Source organism: Typopeltis vanoorti, chromosome 3, assembly GCF_054136105.1.
Source record: "Typopeltis vanoorti isolate ZY-2024b chromosome 3, IOZ_Tvanoo_1.0, whole genome shotgun sequence".
Lineage (NCBI taxonomy): Eukaryota > Metazoa > Arthropoda > Arachnida > Uropygi > Thelyphonidae > Typopeltis > Typopeltis vanoorti.
In genome coordinates, this window is record NC_143551.1 from 25510976 (window position 1) to 25533107 (window position 22132).

Genomic DNA, 22132 nt, shown 5'->3' on the forward strand with positions numbered 1-22132 from the left:
TGTCAAAATCTACAAAACTTAAATACAAATCCTTGTTATATTCCCAAGGTTTCTCAACTATTTGTCTTAGAGTGAAAATCTGATCTTGACAACTTTTATATGGCCTGAATCCAGCTTGTTCTTCACTAAGCTTCCCTTTCACAATTTTTCTTAGCTGTTTCCCAAGTATATTTGCATAAATCTTATCAGGAACACTCAATAGGAAATATCTCTGTAATTCTCACAGTTTTATTTCCCTTTTTATAGATGGGTACTGTGAGAGCTCTGCTCCAAACTTTTTTAATTTGACCCTCTGACCAGTCTTTCTGAATTATGCAATGCAGCCACTGTAAAACTTTTATACCTCTATATTTGAGCATTTCTGGCTGAATTTCGTCTACTCCAGCTGCCTTTGCACATTTCAGGTTTTTGATGATGACGACTTTTCTACTTCAAGTATGGAAATGTATTCCTGACTGCATTTCTGTTGGGAATTTTCTACCATCATGCTGATACTGTAATTCAGAGTAATTACTACAGACATCTAGAATATCTTTATCTTCAGTTTTCATTCACATTTATCATCTCTGATTCTTTCTACAGTACTTTATCCTCCATTTCTAATAATAATAATGTATCTCTGAAAAAAAAGTAATTGAAAATTTTCTTACCTAAAAATTATGTTGAAGAAAAATATATGAAGAATTATGTTTGTTTCATGCATTACAAAAGATTTTTTTTATGACATTGCATGCTATGTTTTGAAACTGACATTTATTATTTTTAAAAACATAATTTTATTTAGTGGATTTGTATATTTTTTATTTTTTGTTATATTTTTCAATTTCTTAATGTAATGGATTAAAAAGAAGCAATGATATGAATTAAATTAATATAAAAGTTAAAGTTCTACTCATATTACTATTTCTGAAGTGCTTAAAATCTTAAAAATTGAGGTGTACATAAATATACATTCCTTACATCATCTAATTTATATAGACTTTAATTTTCTTGTTATTTAATAGATGATAAAAAAGAAAGAGGAACTGGAACTTAAGAAAATTCACCTCTCCAAGGTTAGTGAACCGTCATAATTGTTTCACCTGAACAGAAATGTAAAGTATTTAAATAGAAACTTATTATTATATAAATAATTTTCACTTTTTTTAATCAGCTGCTTTTTATTTATTTTGATATGTGTCTGTTTTGTTAGACAAAATCGTGCTACCTTCTTCAAGGAATATATAGTAAAAACTAAGCAGATACCCTGGTTGGCTGAGTAGTTAGTTATTTTACTCTCCCACCAGTAAGATATAGGTTTAATCCTGCTGTGAGCATGGATGTTGTAAATGTCTTTAGGAGGGAGAGAAATTTCATTGCCTGGTGTATGTTGTGAAACCATGGCTACTGTTAATTGGATGCCGGAAGTGACTTGAAAAGGTTCCATGTTTTATCTCTAGAGCTAGGTTTCTGAATAATGTAAAAAAAAAAAAAATAATGAATAAAAAAATATTAAAAGTGCTCACGTGTGCATGTGTAAACAAAACTTGAGCTGACCCTATAGCACTAATGAACTGAGTGTTTTCTACTATGGGTATGAGTCACATAAAACAATTAAAGCATTGTGTAATAGTTATGCAAAAGTACAAGCATTGTGAAATGGTTTTCAAAAATAAAAAAAAAATGATAGCCCACTGGTGTTAAAGAAGAATTTGGGAGTTGAAAAATCATGTAGAAGGTTCCGAACTAAGTCAGCATGTACTCTTAAAAGAATTCAGAGCAGAATGTAGGAAAGTTATGTATAAAAGTAACTAGAGTCAAAAGAATATTGTAAGATAAATATCAGAAAGATGACAAAATGTTTCACAGGTTATTAAGAAAGTTAGTAATGGAGGGAAAAGTACCACAAAAACAATCAAATATCATAATGATGATATCAAAAAGGAAAAGGATATTCAGGTATTCTGGAATATTCATTTTGAAAAATTATTAAACAAGGTAACAGTAATAGAAGAGTGGGTAGAAAACATCCTGGAGAAATGTGAATATAAGTGTATTTTAGTACCAGTTGTTTAATGGAAACATGCATAGCAGACTTAATTAATTTTTAAATAATGGTTTTGAACATATAAAGGAAACTAAAATTTATTAAATAGGTATACTGTTTTTAGGAATGACAGAAGAGATGGGGGGGAGCACTACTAATGATATGGTATGACTTAAATTCAGTTAGGATTTAATGCAAGAAAACAATGATAGTAACAATGTCTCATGTAGCGGTGAGTTTTAGGCTGTCTGGTGGGAAGTGGAGGATAACATAATAAAATATATGGTGGGTGTTGCTACAGACCTGACAGCTTAGTTGCAGAGGATGAAGAAATGCATTGCCAATTTAGCCTTATGGTTCTAAATGAGTGATCATTATGTGTGACTTTAATTATCCAAACATTGATTCATTCTTATCATGAGAGAAATCTCATGATAAGAATAAAGAGGAATTTGTTGAATTGTTGCGAGATAACTTTCTTAAGCAGCATGTGAAAGAAGGAAATCGAGGTCAAAGAGATTTGGATTTATTCAGAGCATCAGATAGGGTCTCTGTTAAGAATATGACTATTTTACCACCAGTTGGCGACAGTAATCATGATGTGCTTTCTTGGGAAATATCTAATAATATTGATGTTCCCATTAGAACACGTTTCAGGCTGAACTACAAAGCTGAGAATTATGATCAACTTAGGAGAATATTATCTTTGGTCCCATGGTATCAGTTATTGAATCGGAAAAATATTGGCAATGCATGGGAATCTTTGAAGATTCCCATGCTAAAGAAGACAAAGTCAGTTCCATCAGCAGGAAAGGTCATGGCATCAGTGTTTTGAAGGCATTTTGTCATTAATTATCTTGAAAAGGGTAAAACAATAACTGGGGAATATTATTCCGATCTTTTAACCAGACTAGACGAAAAAATTTCTGAGAAAAAACCCAGTTTGCAGGAGAAAAAAATCATCTTTCATCAGGACATGCACATGCCCACAAAGGTGTTTTGGCAATGGGAAAATTAAGGGATCTGCACTATTAATTGTTGGAACATCCACCCTATTCCTCATATTTGGCTCCCTCTGACAAAACTAAAATTCTTCCATGCTGGTCAGCATTTTTCTTCGAATCAAGAGGTGATTGCAGCTGTAGAGGGGTAATTTGCAGAGCTTACTGAGAACCACTACAAGAACATGATAATGGCACTGGAGCATCACTGGAATAAATGTATTAGTCTTAACAGAGATTATGTTAAAAAATAAAAATAATTTTGAAATTATAAATTTGTTTTTCATTGTTAGGCCAAGAACTTTTCAGACCAGCCTCTTACCACAGGAATTGTAAGAATGTATGGTAGTTCCATTGTACAAAGGATTCAAAAACTGATCTGTCTAACTACCGAGCTATCAGTATCTCTGGTGTGGTAGTGAAGATTTTAGAGAAGTTGGTAAGAACTCACATACAGAAATGGCTAGACAATCAAGCTATACTCTGAAGGTTTAGTAGTAAATTGCTAAAACATAATCTTCCATTACTATAGGAAGGTTATGTTTTAGCAATTTACTTGATTTTATAACAATGTTACAGATGAGTTGGATAATGGGAATGAATACACTATGAAATTGTTGGATTTTACTAAAGCATATTATAGGATATCACATGAAAGACTGTTGTGTAAACTGGAGAATATGGGATTGGAATATAAACTCTTGACTTGGATCAGTGGATGGTCACGTGGATACCATATACCACTTTTTGATATCTGATCCACTTATCCACTTGGATCAGTGGATCAGATATCAAAAAGTGGTATATGGTGGTTGTGAATCTTTTAAGTTCAAGGTGACCTCAGGTGATCAGTGGTGTACCAGGGTTCCTTGGCCCATCCATTGTTGTTCAATCTATACATTAATGACATTAGGAAGGGTCTAACAGGAGATGTGCAATTGTTCGCCGATGATGCGAAGATAGGCAGGGCGATCACGGATGCTACTGATATCTAGCACTTACAAAATTATTAGAATAGGCTAGAAATTTGGGGAAAAAAATGATTGTCAGTTTAATGTTAGTAAGTGTAAAGTTATGCATTTTGGCATGATGAGATTTCCAGCAGCATATTATATTAGAAGGGTTATGCCAGAAGAAAATGATGAGGCTAGGGATCTTGGCATAATGGTGGATAGGAATTTCAAGTTGAAAGGTCACATATCAAAAGTTTCAAATACAACTCAGTGGATAATTATGATGTTGAAGCAAATCTTAACATGTAAGGATAATGAAGTCATTTTGCCTCTATATTAGTCCTTGATACAACCACACCTGGATTATTGTGCACAGATTTGGTCTTCTTGGTTCAAGAAGGGCTAAAGAAGCTGTGGAAAGGTTACAAAGAAGAGTTGCAAAGATTATATTCGATTTGTGGAGTTTAGATTCTGAGGACAGATTGAGAGTTTGTGGATTGCAGATTCTAGTTAACAGGTGAAAGAGGGGTTATATGATGAAGGTTTATATACTTTTGAATGGGTGTTATAGGATGATGTTTTGAAATGAAATTTTTCATAATATGGAAGGTGGGGAAGGAAGACTGTCAGGAGGGGTATCCCCGGAAGTTAAGTTTCAAAGGAGTAAGAGCTAGGTTTTTCTCTCACAGAGCAGTGAGTGAGTGGATTAGTTTGCCTTTAGGGATAGTGAGTGCATATAGTGTGAATGAGTTCAAGAAAAGGTATGACAGTTAATGTAGGTGATTTATTGTCTCCCTCAATGAGTACTCAACTCCCTGGAGGTCTCAGATAATATAATAAATACTCCTGTATATTTCACTCAGTGTAACATGACCATCATTCAGGAAGAAAACAAGAATTGGCTACAACATTTAAAATGTGAACACAAGAATGAGGAATATAACATGTGTATACTTTTACATGTGTTGGTTGCACTTTAGTGGGTAGGAGGAAACACCATTAAAGTTCCAGGAAAATAGGTATAGTTATGTAATTTAAAAAAAAAAAAAAATATATATATATATATATATATATCATCATCAAATTCCTGACAGGTACCCTCAAGGGGTGTACAGGTTATGATACTACTACATGAAAAATTTACATCATTACTAACTTCCTATCTACAATTTTCCACCAGATCAGTCTGTTACTTGTCAAGACTCCAACATTATCAGATCTTATATATCTATCGTCTAAGGAACTTCTTACCGTATCAATCCACCTATATCTTGGTATTCCTCTGGGTCATTTTTCCTGCCAACATGGCAGAGAACACTTGTATTGCTAATCTTTCCTTGCCCATTCTGTTTAAGTGACCATACCACCTGAGATTAGCTCTGCTAACGCACTCCAGGATGCTGACAATGTCAAGTTCTTTCCTAATATCCTCATTTTTAATATGATATTGCCATTGATGCCATCTCTTCACACCTCTAATCTTTCTCAGAACTCTCATATCTGCGGTCTCTAGTCCTTGGTCAAGTGTTTTACTTCTGACCCAGCTCTCAGATCCATAAGTTAAAACTGGTTTGAACACTGTCTTGTATACAGCTAATTTACTGATTTGGCTAATTCCTCTCTTATTCCATATGAATTTATTCAGTTGACTTCCTACCATACCAACTTTGTTGATTCTGTTGTCTATTTCCATATTTAATTTACCATCTTCACTAAAAATCGTGCCTAAGTAGCTGAAATGTTTTACTTGTTCTATACGTTCTCCAATCACAATGCAGTTGATATTTTCAATGTTTCTGCCTATTTTTATTGCTGACTTTCATACCATATCTATTACAACAGTTATTCAATTTAGTCAGAGAATCTTGCAGACTAGTAGTGGATTTATTTAGAAGTATAATTGTCTGCATAAAGCAGAGAGCTGACATTAACATCTCCAATTCTGATACCACTTTCCTTCATAATGTGATCCATATAGATAATGAATAACAGAGGGGATAACGTACATCCTTGTCTCACACCAGATTTAACATTAAACCATCTTCCTGTACTTCCTTCAATTCTAACTGCTGACTTACAACTCAAATAAAGACTAAGTATTGCTTGATATAATTTCCCATTGACACCATATAACTGTAGCATATTGAATAGCTTCTCTCTTGGCACTTTGTCATATGCCTTTTCCAGATCAACAAAACTTCAATACAGATCTTTGTTATATTCCCATGCTTTCTCAACTATTTGTTGTAAAGTGAAGATCCTCTCCTGACAGCCTCTACTTCGCCTGAATCCAGCTTGTTCTTCACCAAGCTTTTCTTCCACAATTCTTTTCAACTGTTTCTCAAATATACTTGCATAAATCTTACTAGGAACACTCAGTAGGGAAATACCCCTGTAATTCTCACATTCAGTTTTATTTCCCTTTTTATATATGGGTACTATGAGAGCTCTACTCCAATCATCAGGAATTCGTCCCTCTGTCCAGGCCTTTTGAACTATGTAGTGCAGCCACTGTAAAACTTTTATACCACCCTACGTCAGCATTTTTGGTTGAATATCATCTACTCTGGCTGCCTTTCCACATTTCAAGCCTTTGATGGCTTTTTCTACTTCAAGTATCAATATGTATTCCTGACTGCATGCCTGGTCAGTGTTTTTTAGCACTGTGCTGTCATTACTGCTTGTTTTTCATTTAGCAGTTTATCAAAGTATATCAAAGCAGTTTATCAAAGATGAAACCGAGAATTATATCTATCTTTATAGTGAAGTAAAGATGGAGGAAAGGGCAAAGTCAGGGGTAATCATATTTATACATAAATCTTTGAGAAGAAATATTATACAACTACTGGAATGATAGAATCATAGAGACAAGACTAAAGATATATAGAGGATATTTGGCAATAATAGTCACTTATGCCCCAGAAAAGGGAAAAGAAGAACAATCAGAGAATTTTTATCATGAAGTACAAAAGATTATAGATCAAATAAACCCTTCTGATTATATTATAATAATGGGTGACCTAAATGCAAGAATTGGTAATACCTCACATAAACCTAACATAGGACCAATAGGTGAACCAACATATAATAATAATAATGGGAAGAGGATAAGAGCATTCATCCTATACAACAATTATGGAATAACGAATAACTACTTTAAATATAAAGATATTCACAGATTTACCTAGTAGGCAAGAAATAGAAAAAGCATTATAGACTATATAATAATTAATATGAAATTATCAAACATGATCATAAGCACCAGAGTATATAGAGAAGTAGAGATAGAATCAGACCACCACTTACTGGTAGGGAGAATTAAATGAAAACCAAAATGGGAGGGAAGAAAAAAATCAGAAGAAAATAGAAATATAGAACTATATAAAATTAAACTCTTAGATGATGAGAATATTAGAGGCCTATATCAGAATAGAATTAGGGATTGGTTGAGCACAATTCAGGAAGAATGGTTAAACATCAAATATATATTAGGAAATGCTGCAAGAGAGAGATAGATAGTTTCGGAACAAAAAGAAAATGGATAAGATGCAGAGGTCTAAGACAATGGGATGAAGAGATCAAACAGATTGAAGAAAAAAGACAACATATAAACAATGGCTAAATTTAAAGGCAGATGAATCACTCATTGAATATAAAAGGAAAGGAGCAATAGCAAAGAGAGCTTGTAGAAAAAAAAAAATAGAGAAACGTATGAAAATTTTATAGCAAAATTAGAATGGGATTGCACATTAAAAAGACCTAATACATATAGAATCCTCAAACAAATGAATAATGATTTAAAAGAAAGAACAAAAATTGATATGATCGAACCAGAAACTTGCAGGAATTTTTCCAGAAGCTATGGCATCATAACTCCTTGATACAAGAATCTTCCCTGAAATATAACATCGGTAATATAGATGAGTTTACATACGAAAAACTACAAAATACCCTCAACCAAAGTAGAACAGGCAAGTTACCAGGAGAAGATAATATAAACACAGAATTTATTAAATTTGCAGGTAAAGAATTTAACATCAGATTTCTAAAATTTATAAACCAAATAATACAAAGAGGGAAAATCCCCCCCCCCCCCAAAAAAGCTGGGGTAGAGCCATAGTGATACCAATTTATAAAAAAGGTCTAAAAACAGATTGCAATAACTATCATGGTATCACTTTCCTCAATACAGGATACAAAATATATGCAAAAAGAATGTTCGTTACTTGTATTCCATTCCTATAACTGTTTGTGTGACGCTGAAGATGTACTATTAGTTTTAGTATGAAATATCTGTACCTTTATTAATTAAAAGTTATTATTACTCTGGTCTTACGTGTTCTTTTAATAATAAATATGCAAAATGTTAACAAATTAATATCCTATGTAGAATCACAACTGGGAGAAGAATAGAACACATTCCTTAAGGGAAGATCATGTATGGACTCAGCTTTTATCTTAAAAATAATTATAGAAAACATAGAGAATGCAATATTCAAACTCATGTACATTCATCGATTATATAAAAGCATTTGACAGAATTCTGAGAAATAAACTGTGGGAAACTCTAAAGGAATGGCACATTCCAAACCAGCTATGCTCTATTAAACATATACCATAATAATGAAATAGCAATAAGGCAAAATGATATCATATCCACTTGGAAACCAATAAATAGAGGAGTCCATCAAGGCTGTCCTTTATCTCCCATATTATTCAATATATATATATGGACAATATTATCAAAAAATGGAGAGAAGTAAATACATGAGGCTTCCAAATCAGTCGACATACAAAAATAGACACACTACTCTTTGCTGACGATCAGATCATATTTGGAAAGACTGAAGATTAACTACAGAAATCAATTTATAATTTAAATAATATTATCCAATAGTATGGCCTAGAAATGTCAACAGAGAAATCTCAAGTCATGGCTTTTTATGGAAATAACCCTGTCAGAAGTAAAATGATAATAATAGATAAAATAATTGAGCAAGTTAATAATTTCAAATACCTAGGCTGTAAACTGTCTTACATAAATGAAATAGATATTAATTTTAAGATGACAAACTATAAAAATCACTGGAATAATTAACAGACTCTTTAAACCTAACTACGTACAGAAACACACAAGACTCAGAGTATACATTTGGCTATTGTTTTGGCTACAAAACAATAGCCAAAACTACACTATTATATGGAAGTGAGATCTGGACCTTTGGAGAAAGAGACATGCAGAGAATTCAAGCAGCAGAAATGAAATACCTTAGGAAAAGAGAAAAACTTACTCTATTAAATAAAAAAAAAGAAATAGCGAAATAATCACTATTTCTTTTTTTATAACTCAATGTTTGTTATGATATCCCATAACAAACTCAATGATCAAATATAGGAAAAACTGGCTAGACCATGTAGCAAGAATAAGGAGAGAAAGGCTACAAAAAAGATCTTAACATATAATCCTAGAGGAACAAGGAATAGGTAATGACCAAGAAGATGGACTGAGTCCAGAACAAGCCACATGGCCTAGAGACTGGATAGGAAGATGACAATGACATTTCATCTATTTAGGCAGAGTTTTTAGTGAGGATGGCAAATTAAATTTGGAAATATACTGCATAATAAGCAAAGCTGGGATAAGAATCCAATTGAATAAATCTTTATGGAATTAGAGAGATATTAGCCAAATCACCAATCTAATAGTATACAAGACAGTGCTCAAACCAGATAGTTGGGCAGAAATAAAGCACTTATCAAAGATTAGAGACTACATATGAAGTTCTGAGAAGAATTAGTGCAGTGAACAGATTGCATCAATGCCATAATCATATTAAAAATGAAGATATTAGAAAGAACTTGGCATTGTTTGCATTCAAGAATGTGTGAGCAGAGCTATTAAAGATTAGAGACCAAAAATTTAAGGCTAACCACATAATCTAAGGCAGTTAGCCTTAAATCTATGGTGGTTAGGCCACTTAAATAAAATGGGTGAGGAAAGATTAACAAAACACATGTTTAATGCCAAGGTGGCAGAAAAACAGACTCAGAGGAAGACCAAGGTCTAGGCGGATTGATTCAGTCAGAAGTGCATTAGAAGCACAAACTATTAAATACAGTAATATTGGAGTGCTGACAAGTAATAGATTAATTTGGAGGAAAATTGTTGATGGGAGATTGATAATGATGTAAACTTAATTACATAGTGCTGTCATAGTAACCTGTCTCCCTGGAGTCAGGAACTCATCGAGGAAGACCATGCTAATAGCACCAGCTCTCATGTCTAATCATGTCATGTCTTGAATTCATTAACACTACTTACGCACGCACACACACAATATCCAACAACATTCCATTCCAGTCATGCACTATTCTATGAGAGAAAAATCTAGTCCTCATCCCCTTCCTTTCATGCTTGCACATTCTTCAAAGACTGGCATTATGTTGTTTCAGGAAGGTCACCACATTAACACATCATTCATGATGTCTACTTGAAATAATAGCCAACTAAAATGAACATAATAGTTCTCAGGAAACTTGGAAGCTTGCAAAGTGTCAGTTGCAGCTGTAGGAAGAGATGATGAGAGATAGCATGATGCAATTTAATAAATTTCTTTGTTTGGTTTTCTCTGAGGCTTAGTAATGTCAATAAAGGTATGACTTGGCTGAAAATGAAATAAACTTGGTGAGTGCAAGTTTATTTCATTTAATGGTAAGTACCATTTATCACAGTTAAAAAGAAGAACAGTGTATATTTATCACATCAACAAAATATTGATGAGATAGAAATTTTGAGATGTCTTTTCTGAATTGTCTGAAAAAAAATTTTTGGAATCTCATTAGTTTACCAGCTAAGAAATTCTTTTTTTAGTATAAGCTAGTTTCACTTAACTTTTAACTCCAACTGGTTTTAATAAAATATGATGGTGAGTTAATGAGTGGCCATTTCTTGTTTATTTAAATTTCCTGTTCCATAGCACAGCATCTTTGATAATTGCCATGGCATACGCTTTATTTTTAACTACATCTCATTTTTTTACTACACTATATTATTATTAAGAGAGACCTCCAGGGAGTCAGAGCCTCATCGAGGGAGTCCACATACTATACACACCAGCTATCATACTTATTCTTGAATTCATTCACACTGCTTGCACTCACAACATCCAATTGCAATCCATTCCAATCATGCACCACCCTCTGAAAGAAATAGCTCTCACACCCTTCTTGGCAGCCTTCATTCTCAGCTTCCAAGGATGCCCTCTCATCCTTTCCCCACATGTGTTCTAACTTTTATGAGTGAATAGAGTATTCTTTTAAGGAACATGTCAGAGATCTCATTTCATCTCATCTTCTTTATATCCTTTTTACCTTGCGGTGTCAAAGGTTTATTAATCATCGGACCACAAACCGTTCACAGGATAAGGTGGTCAGCCCTATGCCCTGGTGTATCCTATGTCCTGTAGTGTTGAGCTCTCAAAGCCGGTTTGCCTGCTTTGCAGGATGAAAAACCCCAGAATAAACTGGGGGAAAAAAACCTTACTCTCCATGCCCAAGACTGGCTAACTTGACTATGGCTGAGGAAGATCCTTCAGCTCTTTACGTCACCAACAGGAATCGAACCTAGGACATTCCTTCCCAAGGCAGATGGTTACGAAGCTCACAGCCACTAAGCTAGCCACACGGGATAGTAGCAATATTTTTACTCTCTGTGACTCCTTTCTATAAATGAAGTTTTGATCTAGGATAGTCTTTAAAGCAGGCCTGCACAACTTGATTGTCTTTGAGGGCTAACCCAATTTGGACCACCTGACCAAAGACTTATTAATCACTTCGGACCTAGAATCTTAGACTAGTCCACTGCAGCTAAACTTAAGTAAATTTGTTAGTAGGTCTACAGTAAATATTAATTAATATGCATATTTAAATTTTTTAGAGAGTTACAATTAAAATTATAATAAAAATTATTTACAAACAGATATAGGCTGCAAAAGATTGCCAAAAATAACACAGGATGGGAAAAGGTTATGGGAAAATTTGTATTTGGAGAAAGAAATGAACGTGCAGAGATGTTGTTTATTATTTTAACGGTATAATAGAACACAGAAACTAAGTAAATAATTAATTTATTGACTTGATGCTGATATTTCGCTGGTATTATAACCAGCATCTTCAGAGCACAAAAACACTGTTTGTCACAATACGCGAGACTAAAACAACATGGTGTACTTAACCAAAATTGTAGCCAAAGTGTTGGTTGGCTACGCTATGTTGATGATGTGCTTGCTATTTGGCCACATGGCCCTGAGACATTGAAAACATTCTTAGCACATTTAAATAGCCAACATCCAAAAATCCACTTTACTATGGAACTGGAAGCCAACAACTGTCTGCCCTTCCTGGATACACTCATCACACGTCTCCCAGATGGTTCCTTATCATTTTCAGTTTTCAGAAAACCCACACATACAGGCAGATACTTACACAAACAATCACACCATCATCCTTCTCAACAATATGGCATATTAAAAACGCTAACCCATAGAGCGAGAGCAATCTGTTCAAATGACAAGGCTCTGACTGCTGAACTGACTCACTTACGCCACACCTTCTTGGCCAACGGCTACAATCCACAAAAAATAAACAAAATACTAAACACTCCTAAGAAACCCCTCCCACCATCTACCACAGAGAACTACAACAAAACAGTCACCATCCCCTACATTAAAGGCACATCCGAAAAGATCTCAAGAATCCTCAATAAACATAAACTACGCACCACATTCAGACCATGTAGCAAATTAGCCACCCTCATCCGCTCACCCAAGGACAGCATTCCTCCTTTATCACATCCAGGAGTCTACCAAGTACCCTGCTCATGCAGTCAAGCCTACTACGGTCAAACAGGAAGAACTGTGAATATCTGCATCAGCGAACATAAACGATACGTCCGGAAATATCATTATGGGAAGTCGGGCTTAGCAGACCATGCTCTGGATACCCCTGCACACAGGATCAACTGGAAAAACACAAAAGTACTACACAGAAACCCATATAAATCAGAGAGATTGTTCTTAGAGGCGACAGAAGCCCTAAATCACACTCCAAATCTCAACAAATACGGCTGTATTAACTTGCCGAAGATCTGGGAGACAGTCATATTAAGAAAAAACTAGCACTTTTCTAGGACTCTAGTAATATATGATAGCGGATTTTTTTTTATTTTTTTTTATTTTTTTATTTTTTTTATTTTTCAGATAGAGGGCGCCAAAATCAGGACTCTAGTCTTTGTGTTGCTGCTACAATTTTGGTTAAGTACACCATGTTGTTTTAGTCTCGCGTATTGTGACAAACAGTGTTTTTGTGCTCTGAAGATGCTGGTTATAATACCAGTGAAATATCAGCATCAAGTCAATAAATTAATTATTTACTTAGTTTCTGTGTTCTATTATACCGTTAAAATAATAAACAACATGTTCGATGAACACATAAGTCTGTCCACACGTGCAGAGATGTTTCTGGAATTTGCCACGGATAACAACCTGATGATTTGCAATACCAAATTCCAACAAACCATCATTTTTTATTTAGGTTTAACCAAAATAAAAATGCATAGTAATTTAGCCATAGTATTCAACACAAAATACAAGGCTAATTTTCTTGAATGGCAGGCAGTCTCAAGTAGAGTGATGTGGGCAAATATGAGAATGGAGAACTGGACAATAAGATTTATTTGTGCCTATGGTCCCACATAAGGTTCTACTAAGGTAGAAGTGGAGGAATTTTTTGATGTTTTGAAAAAAGCAACTGACACAATGAAAAAGGAAAAGTTGGTCCTTGTTGGAGGTCTGAATAGCAGAGTAGGAAATGATTGTCAGACATACAAAAATATTTTGGGAAAATTTGGAGAAAAGAGCAAAGCTAATAATAATGGCAAATACCTGTTGGATTTCTGCTCAGGTCATGGACTGGTTATTACTAACACCATGTTCCAACATAAAAATGTGCACAAATTCACATGTATAGAACAGGCAAGGAATAAGAAAAGTCTAATTGACTATGTTATTGTTGATAGTGATGTTTTCTCCCTGGTGCAGGACACCAGAGTGTACAGATGATTTGAAATTGGAAATGATTACTATTTAGTCTTGAGCAGGATAAAATTGAATTTCATTTCGAAAAGAATAACACGTAAAAAAGTTTTAAAGCGAATAAAAGTTGAGCAGCTCTCAGATGTGAACTGTAGACTAACATACACAAAAATTATTGAAGAAAAAATGAAAGAGTTTGAGAACAGGAACCAAACCCCTGGAGATTCAGTGGCAAGCCTTGAAGAAAACCCTGATTGATTCAGCCAGAGAGGCATGTGGTGAGGTTGTCTGAAAGGATAGAAAAATCAGGACTCCATGGTGGACACAGGAAGTTAAAGAGGCAGTGAAGAAAAAGAAGAAAGCATATAAAAAGTTCCTGACAAATAAGTCAGCTTTTGCTCTTAGAGAATACACAGACAAATGTAAGAAAGCGAAACATTTGTAAACTAGCTAAACAAAAGTCATGGAGGACTTTGGCAAGAACATAGAAAATAAATAACAAGAAGGTGGTAAGATATTCTGGAGGTTGTCGAAGAAGTTTAGAAATGGAGGAAAGAGTGCTGTAAAAGGAGTTAGAGATGATAAAGGTGACATGAAAATAGGAGAAAAAAGATATCCTTGAAGCATGGAGTAATTATTTTGAAAAATTGCTAAAGTAAACAAGCAATGATAGCACAGTGGTAAAAAACACTTAACAGACATACAGTCAGGAATGCATATCCATACTTGAAGTAGAAAAAGCCATTAAAGGCTTGACATGTGGAAAGGCAGCAGGAGTAGAAGAAATTTGACCAGAAATGCTGAAGTATGGTGGTATAAACGTCTTACAGTGGTTGCACTACATAGTTCAGAAAGCCTGGACAGAGGGATGAATTCATATAGTGAATTCCAATTGAATGAACTCTGATAGTGCCTATATATAAAAAGGGAAATAAAACTGAATATGAGAATTATAGAGGTATTTCCCTACTGAGTGTTCCTTGCAAAATCTATGCAAGTATACTTGAGAAATGATTGAGAAGAATTGTGGAAGAAAATCTTGGTGAAGAACAAGCTGGATTCAGGCCAAATCGAGGCTGTCAGAGCAGATCTTCACTTTACAACAAATAGTCGAGAAAGCATGGGAATATAACAAAGATCTGTATTTAAATTTTGTCGATCTGGAAAAGGCATATGAAAAGGTGCCAAGAGAGAAGCTATTCAATACGCTACAGTTATATGGTGTCAATGGGAAATTATATCAAGCAATGGTTAATCTTTATTTGAGTTGTAAGTCAGCAGTTAGAATTGAAGGAAGTACAGGAAGATGGTTTAATGTTAAATCTGGTGTGAGACAAGGATGTTCGTTATCCTCTCTGTTATTCATTATCTATATGGATCACATTATGAAGGAAAGTGGTATTAAACATGATATCAGAATTGGAGATGTTAATGTCAGCCCTTTGTTTTATGTGGACGATGTTATATTTCTGAATAAATCCGGTACAAGTTTGCAAGATTCCCTGACTTAATTTAATGACTGTTGTAATAGATATGGTATGAAAGTCAGCATTAAAATGACAAAGACAATGAAAACAGGTAGAATTGTTGAAAATGTCAACTGTGTTGTGAATGGGGAACCTGTGGAACGAGTAAAACATTTCAGCTACTTAGGCACGATTTTTAGTGAAGATGGTAAATTAAGTATAAAAATAGACACCCCCCCCACCCCCCCCCCCCCCCACCCCCCCCCCCCCCCACCCCCCCCCCCCCCCACCCCCCCCCCCCCCCACCCCCCCCCCCCCCCACCCCCCCCCCCCCCCACCCCCCCCCCCCCCCACCCCCCCCCCCCCCCACCCCCCCCCCCCCCCACCCCCCCCCCCCCCCACCCCCCCCCCCCCCCACCCCCCCCCCCCCCCACCCCCCCCCCCCCCCACCCCCCCCCCCCCCCACCCCCCCCCCCCCCCACCCCCCCCCCCCCCCACCCCCCCCCCCCCCCACCCCCCCCCCCCCCCACCCCCCCCCCCCCCCACCCCCCCCCCCCCCCACCCCCCCCCCCCCCCACCCCCCCCCCCCCCCACCCCCCCCCCCCCCCACCCCCCCCCCCCCCCACCCCCCCCCCCCCCCACCCCCCCCCCCCCCCACCCCCCCCCCCCCCCACCCCCCCCCCCCCCCACCCCCCCCCCCCCCCACCCCCCCCCCCCCCCACCCCCCCCCCCATCAGCATTTCTGGTCGAATATCATCTACTCCGGCTGTCTTTCCACATTTGAAGCTTTTGATGGCTTTTCTACTTCAAGTATGGATATGCATTCCTGACTGCATGCCTGGTCAGTGTTTTTTTACCACTGTGCTGTTGTCACTTCTTGTTTCATTTAGCAGTTTTTTAAAGTAATTACTCCATACTTCAAGGATATTTTTTCTCCCACTTTCATGTCATCTTTAGTATCTCTAATTACTTTTACAACACTCTTTCTTCCATTTCTGAGCATCTTCAACAACTTCCAGAATATCTTACCATATTCTTGATACTCATTTTCTATGTTCTTGCCAAAGTACTCACATGACTTTTGTTTAACTAGTTTTATACAGTGTTTCGCTTTCTTACATTTGTCTCTGTATTCTCTAAGAGCAAAAGCTGACTTATTTGGCAGGAACATTTGATATGCTTTCTTCTTTTCCTTCACTGCCTCTTTAACTTCCTGTGTCCACCATGGAGTTCTGATTTTTCTATCTTTGCAGACAACCTCACCACATGCCTCTTTGGCTGAATCAATCAGGATTTTCTTCAATGTTTGGTACCTGTTCTCAAACTGTTTTATTTTTTCTTCAATAATCTTTCTGTATTTTAGTCTACAGTCCACATCTGAGAGCTGCTCAACTTTTATTCTCTTTAAAACTTTCGTACATGTTATTCTTTTCAATATGAAATGCCATTTTATCCAGCACAAGACTAAATACTGATCATTTCCAATTTCAAATCCCGTGTACACTCTGGTGTCCTGCACCAGTGAGAAAACATCACTATCAACAATAACATAGTCAATGAGACTTTTCTTATTCCTTTCCTCTTCTCTCCATGTTTGTGCACATTTTTTGTTGGAACATGGTGTTAGTAATAACCAGTCTATGTCCTGAGCAGAAATCCAAGGTATTTGCCATTATTATTAGCTTTGCTCTTTTGTCCAAATTTTCCCAAAATATTTTTGTATGTTTGACAATCCCTTCCTACTCTGCTATTTAGATCCCCAACCAGGACCAACTTTTCATTTTTCATTGTGTCAGTAACTTTCTCTAGATCCTCAAAAAATTCCTCCACTTCTACCTTAGCAGAGCCTTCTGTGGGATCATTGGCACAGATAAGTCTCATTGACCAGTTTTCCATTCTCATATTTGCCCATATCACTCTACTTGAGACCGTCTGCCATTCAAGAAGATTAGTCTCGTATTTAGTGTTGATACTATGGCTACTCCTTCTTTTCCTTGATTGTCATTGCCTGAATATAACATTTTGTATTTATTGCTCAGAAAGATCTCATCAGTTTTTGCCTTTTTTGTTTTAATCACCCCTATTATGTGGATCTAGTACTTATCCAATTCCTCAGCTAGCTCCATTTCTTTGCTATTCAGGCTTTTATGTTGATAGTACCACTCTTTAACTCTGGTGATGTTGATTTGGGGTGTGCTTTCAGATTTGTTTCAGTAGCTGACTTTTCGCTGTTCGCCCTGGTTCCCTGGCGAAAACAACAGGGGCCTTGTTTAACCTGGCGACGCTCTAGCTAGCATGAAATTTTGTCATGTTGTACCATCATTTTGTATATTGGTTTAAGCCAATAAGAATACAATTTGTTCTGCTAAATGCCAAATTGCCAGCCCATCCTCGTTCGTTCAGTATCCAGGTAGATATCCAACAGGGTGCACCACGAGAAGGTGAGGACTGGACATTAGGTCAGAAACCCTGGTCGGTTCTCCGCATTCCTTTAAAGTCTATGTGGAGGTCCCCTCTCAGTTATACAGCTTTGACTCTTAAGCACACCCTATTTCTTAACTAGTTTCCAATCAACAACTCTCCCTGACTGTTTGAGGTCGGAGGATGTTGTTGCACCCTTACATTTCTGCCTGTTAGCACTCTCCCCCTCACTTTAAATAGACTTTTGTTTCAAAGACCAAGTAAGTAGTATTACAGTATTAGTTAGGTCTTTGAAGTGAAAAATGATGACAGCAGAAATGTAAGACCTAACCTATAATTGGCAAACTGAAACATAATATAACATATTAATGTGGAGGAAAATTAAAGATAGAAAATTTTAACTGTACTAGACAATCACAGTATTCTCATAGAGAAGTGAAGGGCTCCTAATTACATCATGCTGAGAGCATCATTTCCATATTTCTGGCAGCATGCTTAAACTCTTTAAAAATCCTTGATTTTGTTAAGAAGAGACGTTTAGGTTAATTAACTCCCTCATTCTCACTTCACTAATCACAAACAAGAGTTTGTGTTTTGTGGATCAGCATAAACTAGTTACATGAAAGTGTAACTAGTTTATGCATTTCTTGCTCTGCAGATAAACCCAATAGCACTGGTCATCGCTACCTTAATTCTTCTTTTTTTTTCTCTCTAAAATCTTATCAGTATACAAGTTGGAGTTATCTCCAAACACAGTAACTCCCTCTGCCACTATTCTATGGAACAAATTCTTTTCATACATATATTTTCTAAAATTACATAATCAAATTCTTGATATGCATCTTCAATGAAGTGTATAAAATAGTATAATGATTAAGTAACTGTATGATTAAGTCTCAATTATTACTAGCTACCATTCAATGTTCTTCTCACTTAAATCTGATCTCCAATATCATTACACCTCTAACATTTCAATGTTCTACAGCACTACCAATTGCAACAATCCACTTAGATCTTTGTCATACTCTGCATGCTTTTCCTACTATCCAGCATCAAACACCATTTTTTTTTTAACCTTTCTTACCCCATTTGGTTTAGACATTATAATACTTTAGATTAGTTCTGTTCCTATATTTTGGAAGGCAAAATATGTCAAGTTTCCTTCTAATTTTTTTTTCCCCTAATAGTTCCTTTCGATAACTCTTAATACAATTCTGCATTTCATGTCATCTGTTTCTTGCATTCTAGACAGGATGCATGAAACTATTATGAAGACTTTCTAGTCAAAGGCGAGTTATCTGGTCCTACATAGAGGTTACAAGGTTTTTCCTACTATAAACTCAGACTTTTTTTTTGTCATCCCAAAAAATACAGGAAAATGGGCCAGCCTGAGATTATACAGTTAACTTAAATAACTATACTGTCCTCATATATATTACCTAAAGTTTTGAAACTATCACAGTACTCATACATAAAAACAAAAAATAACTACTTAAATGGATAATTCTATACATAATTCCATATGTTTTTAATGTGTGTTTATCTCTTATCTCATCAATCATTATCAAATATCTGATATATACTCTCGAGGGGGGTATACAGTTATATTTTATCTTTTAATTCTTAATTATAATGTAAAAATGTTGCTAAATCATGATTTTAAAATATATATATATATACTTTCATGAGTAATGGCATAAAATGCAATGACTTACCCATTCTTCATAATATTCCTGAGAGAGACAATTCTTTTCAGCTGCCCTTTTCATGGCATTATTCACATGCATCAAATTCTAAAAAAGACAATAATTATCAAATTAATACTGAAAAAAACATATAAAAAAGTAAGATAATACTTTTTACCAGTTTTGTATAACGATACTGTACTTCTTCAGATTGATACAATAAAATTTGCCATCCCATGGCAGAACATATTGCAGGGGAAAGATGTTAGCAGCGCATGGGATAAAATCAGCGAGTATCTGAGGAAAGCAATATCAGATTGTGTCCCCATGGTCTGGAGGTCAAACAAAGCAGGCGTTAGATGGATGAGCAGTAGTATCAAGCTTGATCTACAAAAAAAGAAAATGTTATGGAGAATTTACAAGGAGAAAGGCGATCAGTACACCCATGAGCAGTACAAGGCTCAAGCTAGGAAGGTTACCAGCATAGTAAGAAAAGCTAAAACTGATTATGAGAAGACCTTAGCCAAAGAGATCAAGGGTAATCCCAAAGAGTTCTTCCATTATGTAGCTAGTAAGAGGAATAGAGGAAGAGGAAGAATGACTTCAGAAGGATAACGTTAGTGGGTGCTGATGGTATTGAGGTGACAAAATCTGATGTAATAGTTGAGTTACTGAGTGATCACTTTTCAAAAGTCTATCACCCAAGTGAGGATATCTCTATACCTATAGCAATACCTAATGTGAGACCTGAAGTTAAAGAATCAGAGGTATTTAATATATTGCAAAATTTAAATGCAAAAACTGCTGTAGGCTTAGATGGAATATCAGCTCGGGTGTTGCGTGAATGTGCAAATGAATTGTCAACCCCTCTTACTTGGATATTTAATTTGAGTTTGAACTCTGGTATGGTCCCTAGGGAGTGGAAGTTAGGCAAAGTGGTTCCTTTGCATAAGGGTGGCAATAAAACTGCAGTAGTTAATTACAGACCAATCACCATCTCAGGAGTAGTGGTAAAAAGTATTGGAAAAGTTGGTTAAAGACAAAATTCAAAAATGGGTGGATCAGGATAGGATACTCTATAGGGGCCAACATGGTTTTGTTAAAGGTAGATCCTGCCTTACCAATCTATTAACTTTCCATAATGGAATGACATCTGAGTTGGACAAAGGAACTGGCTACACAGTGGTACTTCTGGATTTTGCTAAGGCTTTTGACAGGATACCCCATAGTACACTGTTAGGCAAATTGGAGCAGATGGGAATGGATATTAAATTGGTGATATGGATAGGAGAATGGCTCAGGGAGAGATACCATAAGGTGGTGTATGGAGGAGCCAAGTCCAGAATGAGGCAGATGACCAGTGGTGTGCCACAGGGCTCTGTGCTTGGGCCAATGTTGTTTAATTTGTATATAAATGATATAGGAAATGGCTTAAAGGGAGATATTCAGTTGTTTGCTGATGATGCAAAGTTGGGTAGTGCAATAAAAAATCAGCCTGATGTTGAAAGTTTGCAGGATGATTTAAATAAGCTGTTAAATTGGGCAAAAGATAATGGATGTCAGTTCAATGTGGAAAAGTGTAAAGACATGCATTTTGGGATTAAAAGATTACCAGCTGTGTACTACATTGATGGAAAGGTACTCCAAGAGATTGATGAGGCTAGGGACTTAGGGGTGTTGGTAGATAGGGAGCTGAAGTTCAGAGGACACATTGCACATAGGATTACTTGGTTGTTGAGGAACACACTGACATCCAGAGATAAAGAGGTTATTATTCCCCTTTATAAAGCGTTGATACTTCCACATTTGGATTACTGTGCTCAGGTCTGGTCACCTGGATTCCTTGGAGATGAGGAGGCTGTGGAGAGGGTTCAGAGAAGAGTGACCAAGTTGGTGAGTGATGTAAAAAATGATCCCTACATTGATAGATTGAGAGCTTGTAGATTGCAGAGATTGGTTGATAGGCGAAGAAGAGGGGATATGATAGAAACATTTAAATTACTGAAAGGTTTTTATAGGATTGATGCAGGGGAAATATTTCAGCTGTGTGATAGTGATGGAAGAACAAGAGGTCATCTCTGGAAATTAAAGAAGAGTGTGGTTAACAAGGGTGTCAGAACAAGGTTTTTTGCCTGGAGGGTGGTGAATGAGCGGAATTCATTGCCTGACTTAGTTGTGAGCTCTTCGTCTGTAAATGAATTCAAGAAGAGATATGACAGATATTGTTTTGCTAGTTTGCGTCTCCCGCAATGAGTCTACTGACTCCATGGAGATACCCGTAATAACAATAATAATAATAATAACAAAACATAATATATAAGAAGTATTAACATGGAGGTACCTAAATGTCGGTCATGGTTCTAATACCTGTGCCTGACAGTAAAGAACATGATAACAAATCTTGCTGTGCAAAAAAAACTAAATGTGTCAACTGTCAGGGAGATCATTCACAGCTTACTCTTATGCATGTCAGAAATGGAAATATGAAA

General features: G+C 36.2%; 1 protein-coding gene across 1 annotated transcript in view; it reads right to left on the reverse strand.

Annotated features, from left to right (window-relative positions):
- Positions 1–8362: 8362 nt before the first annotated feature.
- The window catches only part of LOC150108002 (U3 small nucleolar RNA-associated protein 6 homolog), an 88464-nt gene continuing 74694 nt past the window's right edge, over positions 8363–22132 (reverse strand). The window contains exons 5-6 of the mRNA XM_090415568.1: positions 19674–19751; positions 8363–8437 (exon numbers count right to left, since the gene is read on the reverse strand). Of these exons, the coding sequence (XP_090271694.1) occupies positions 8363–8437; positions 19674–19751 (153 nt within the window). The remainder of the gene's footprint in view (positions 8438–19673; positions 19752–22132) is intronic.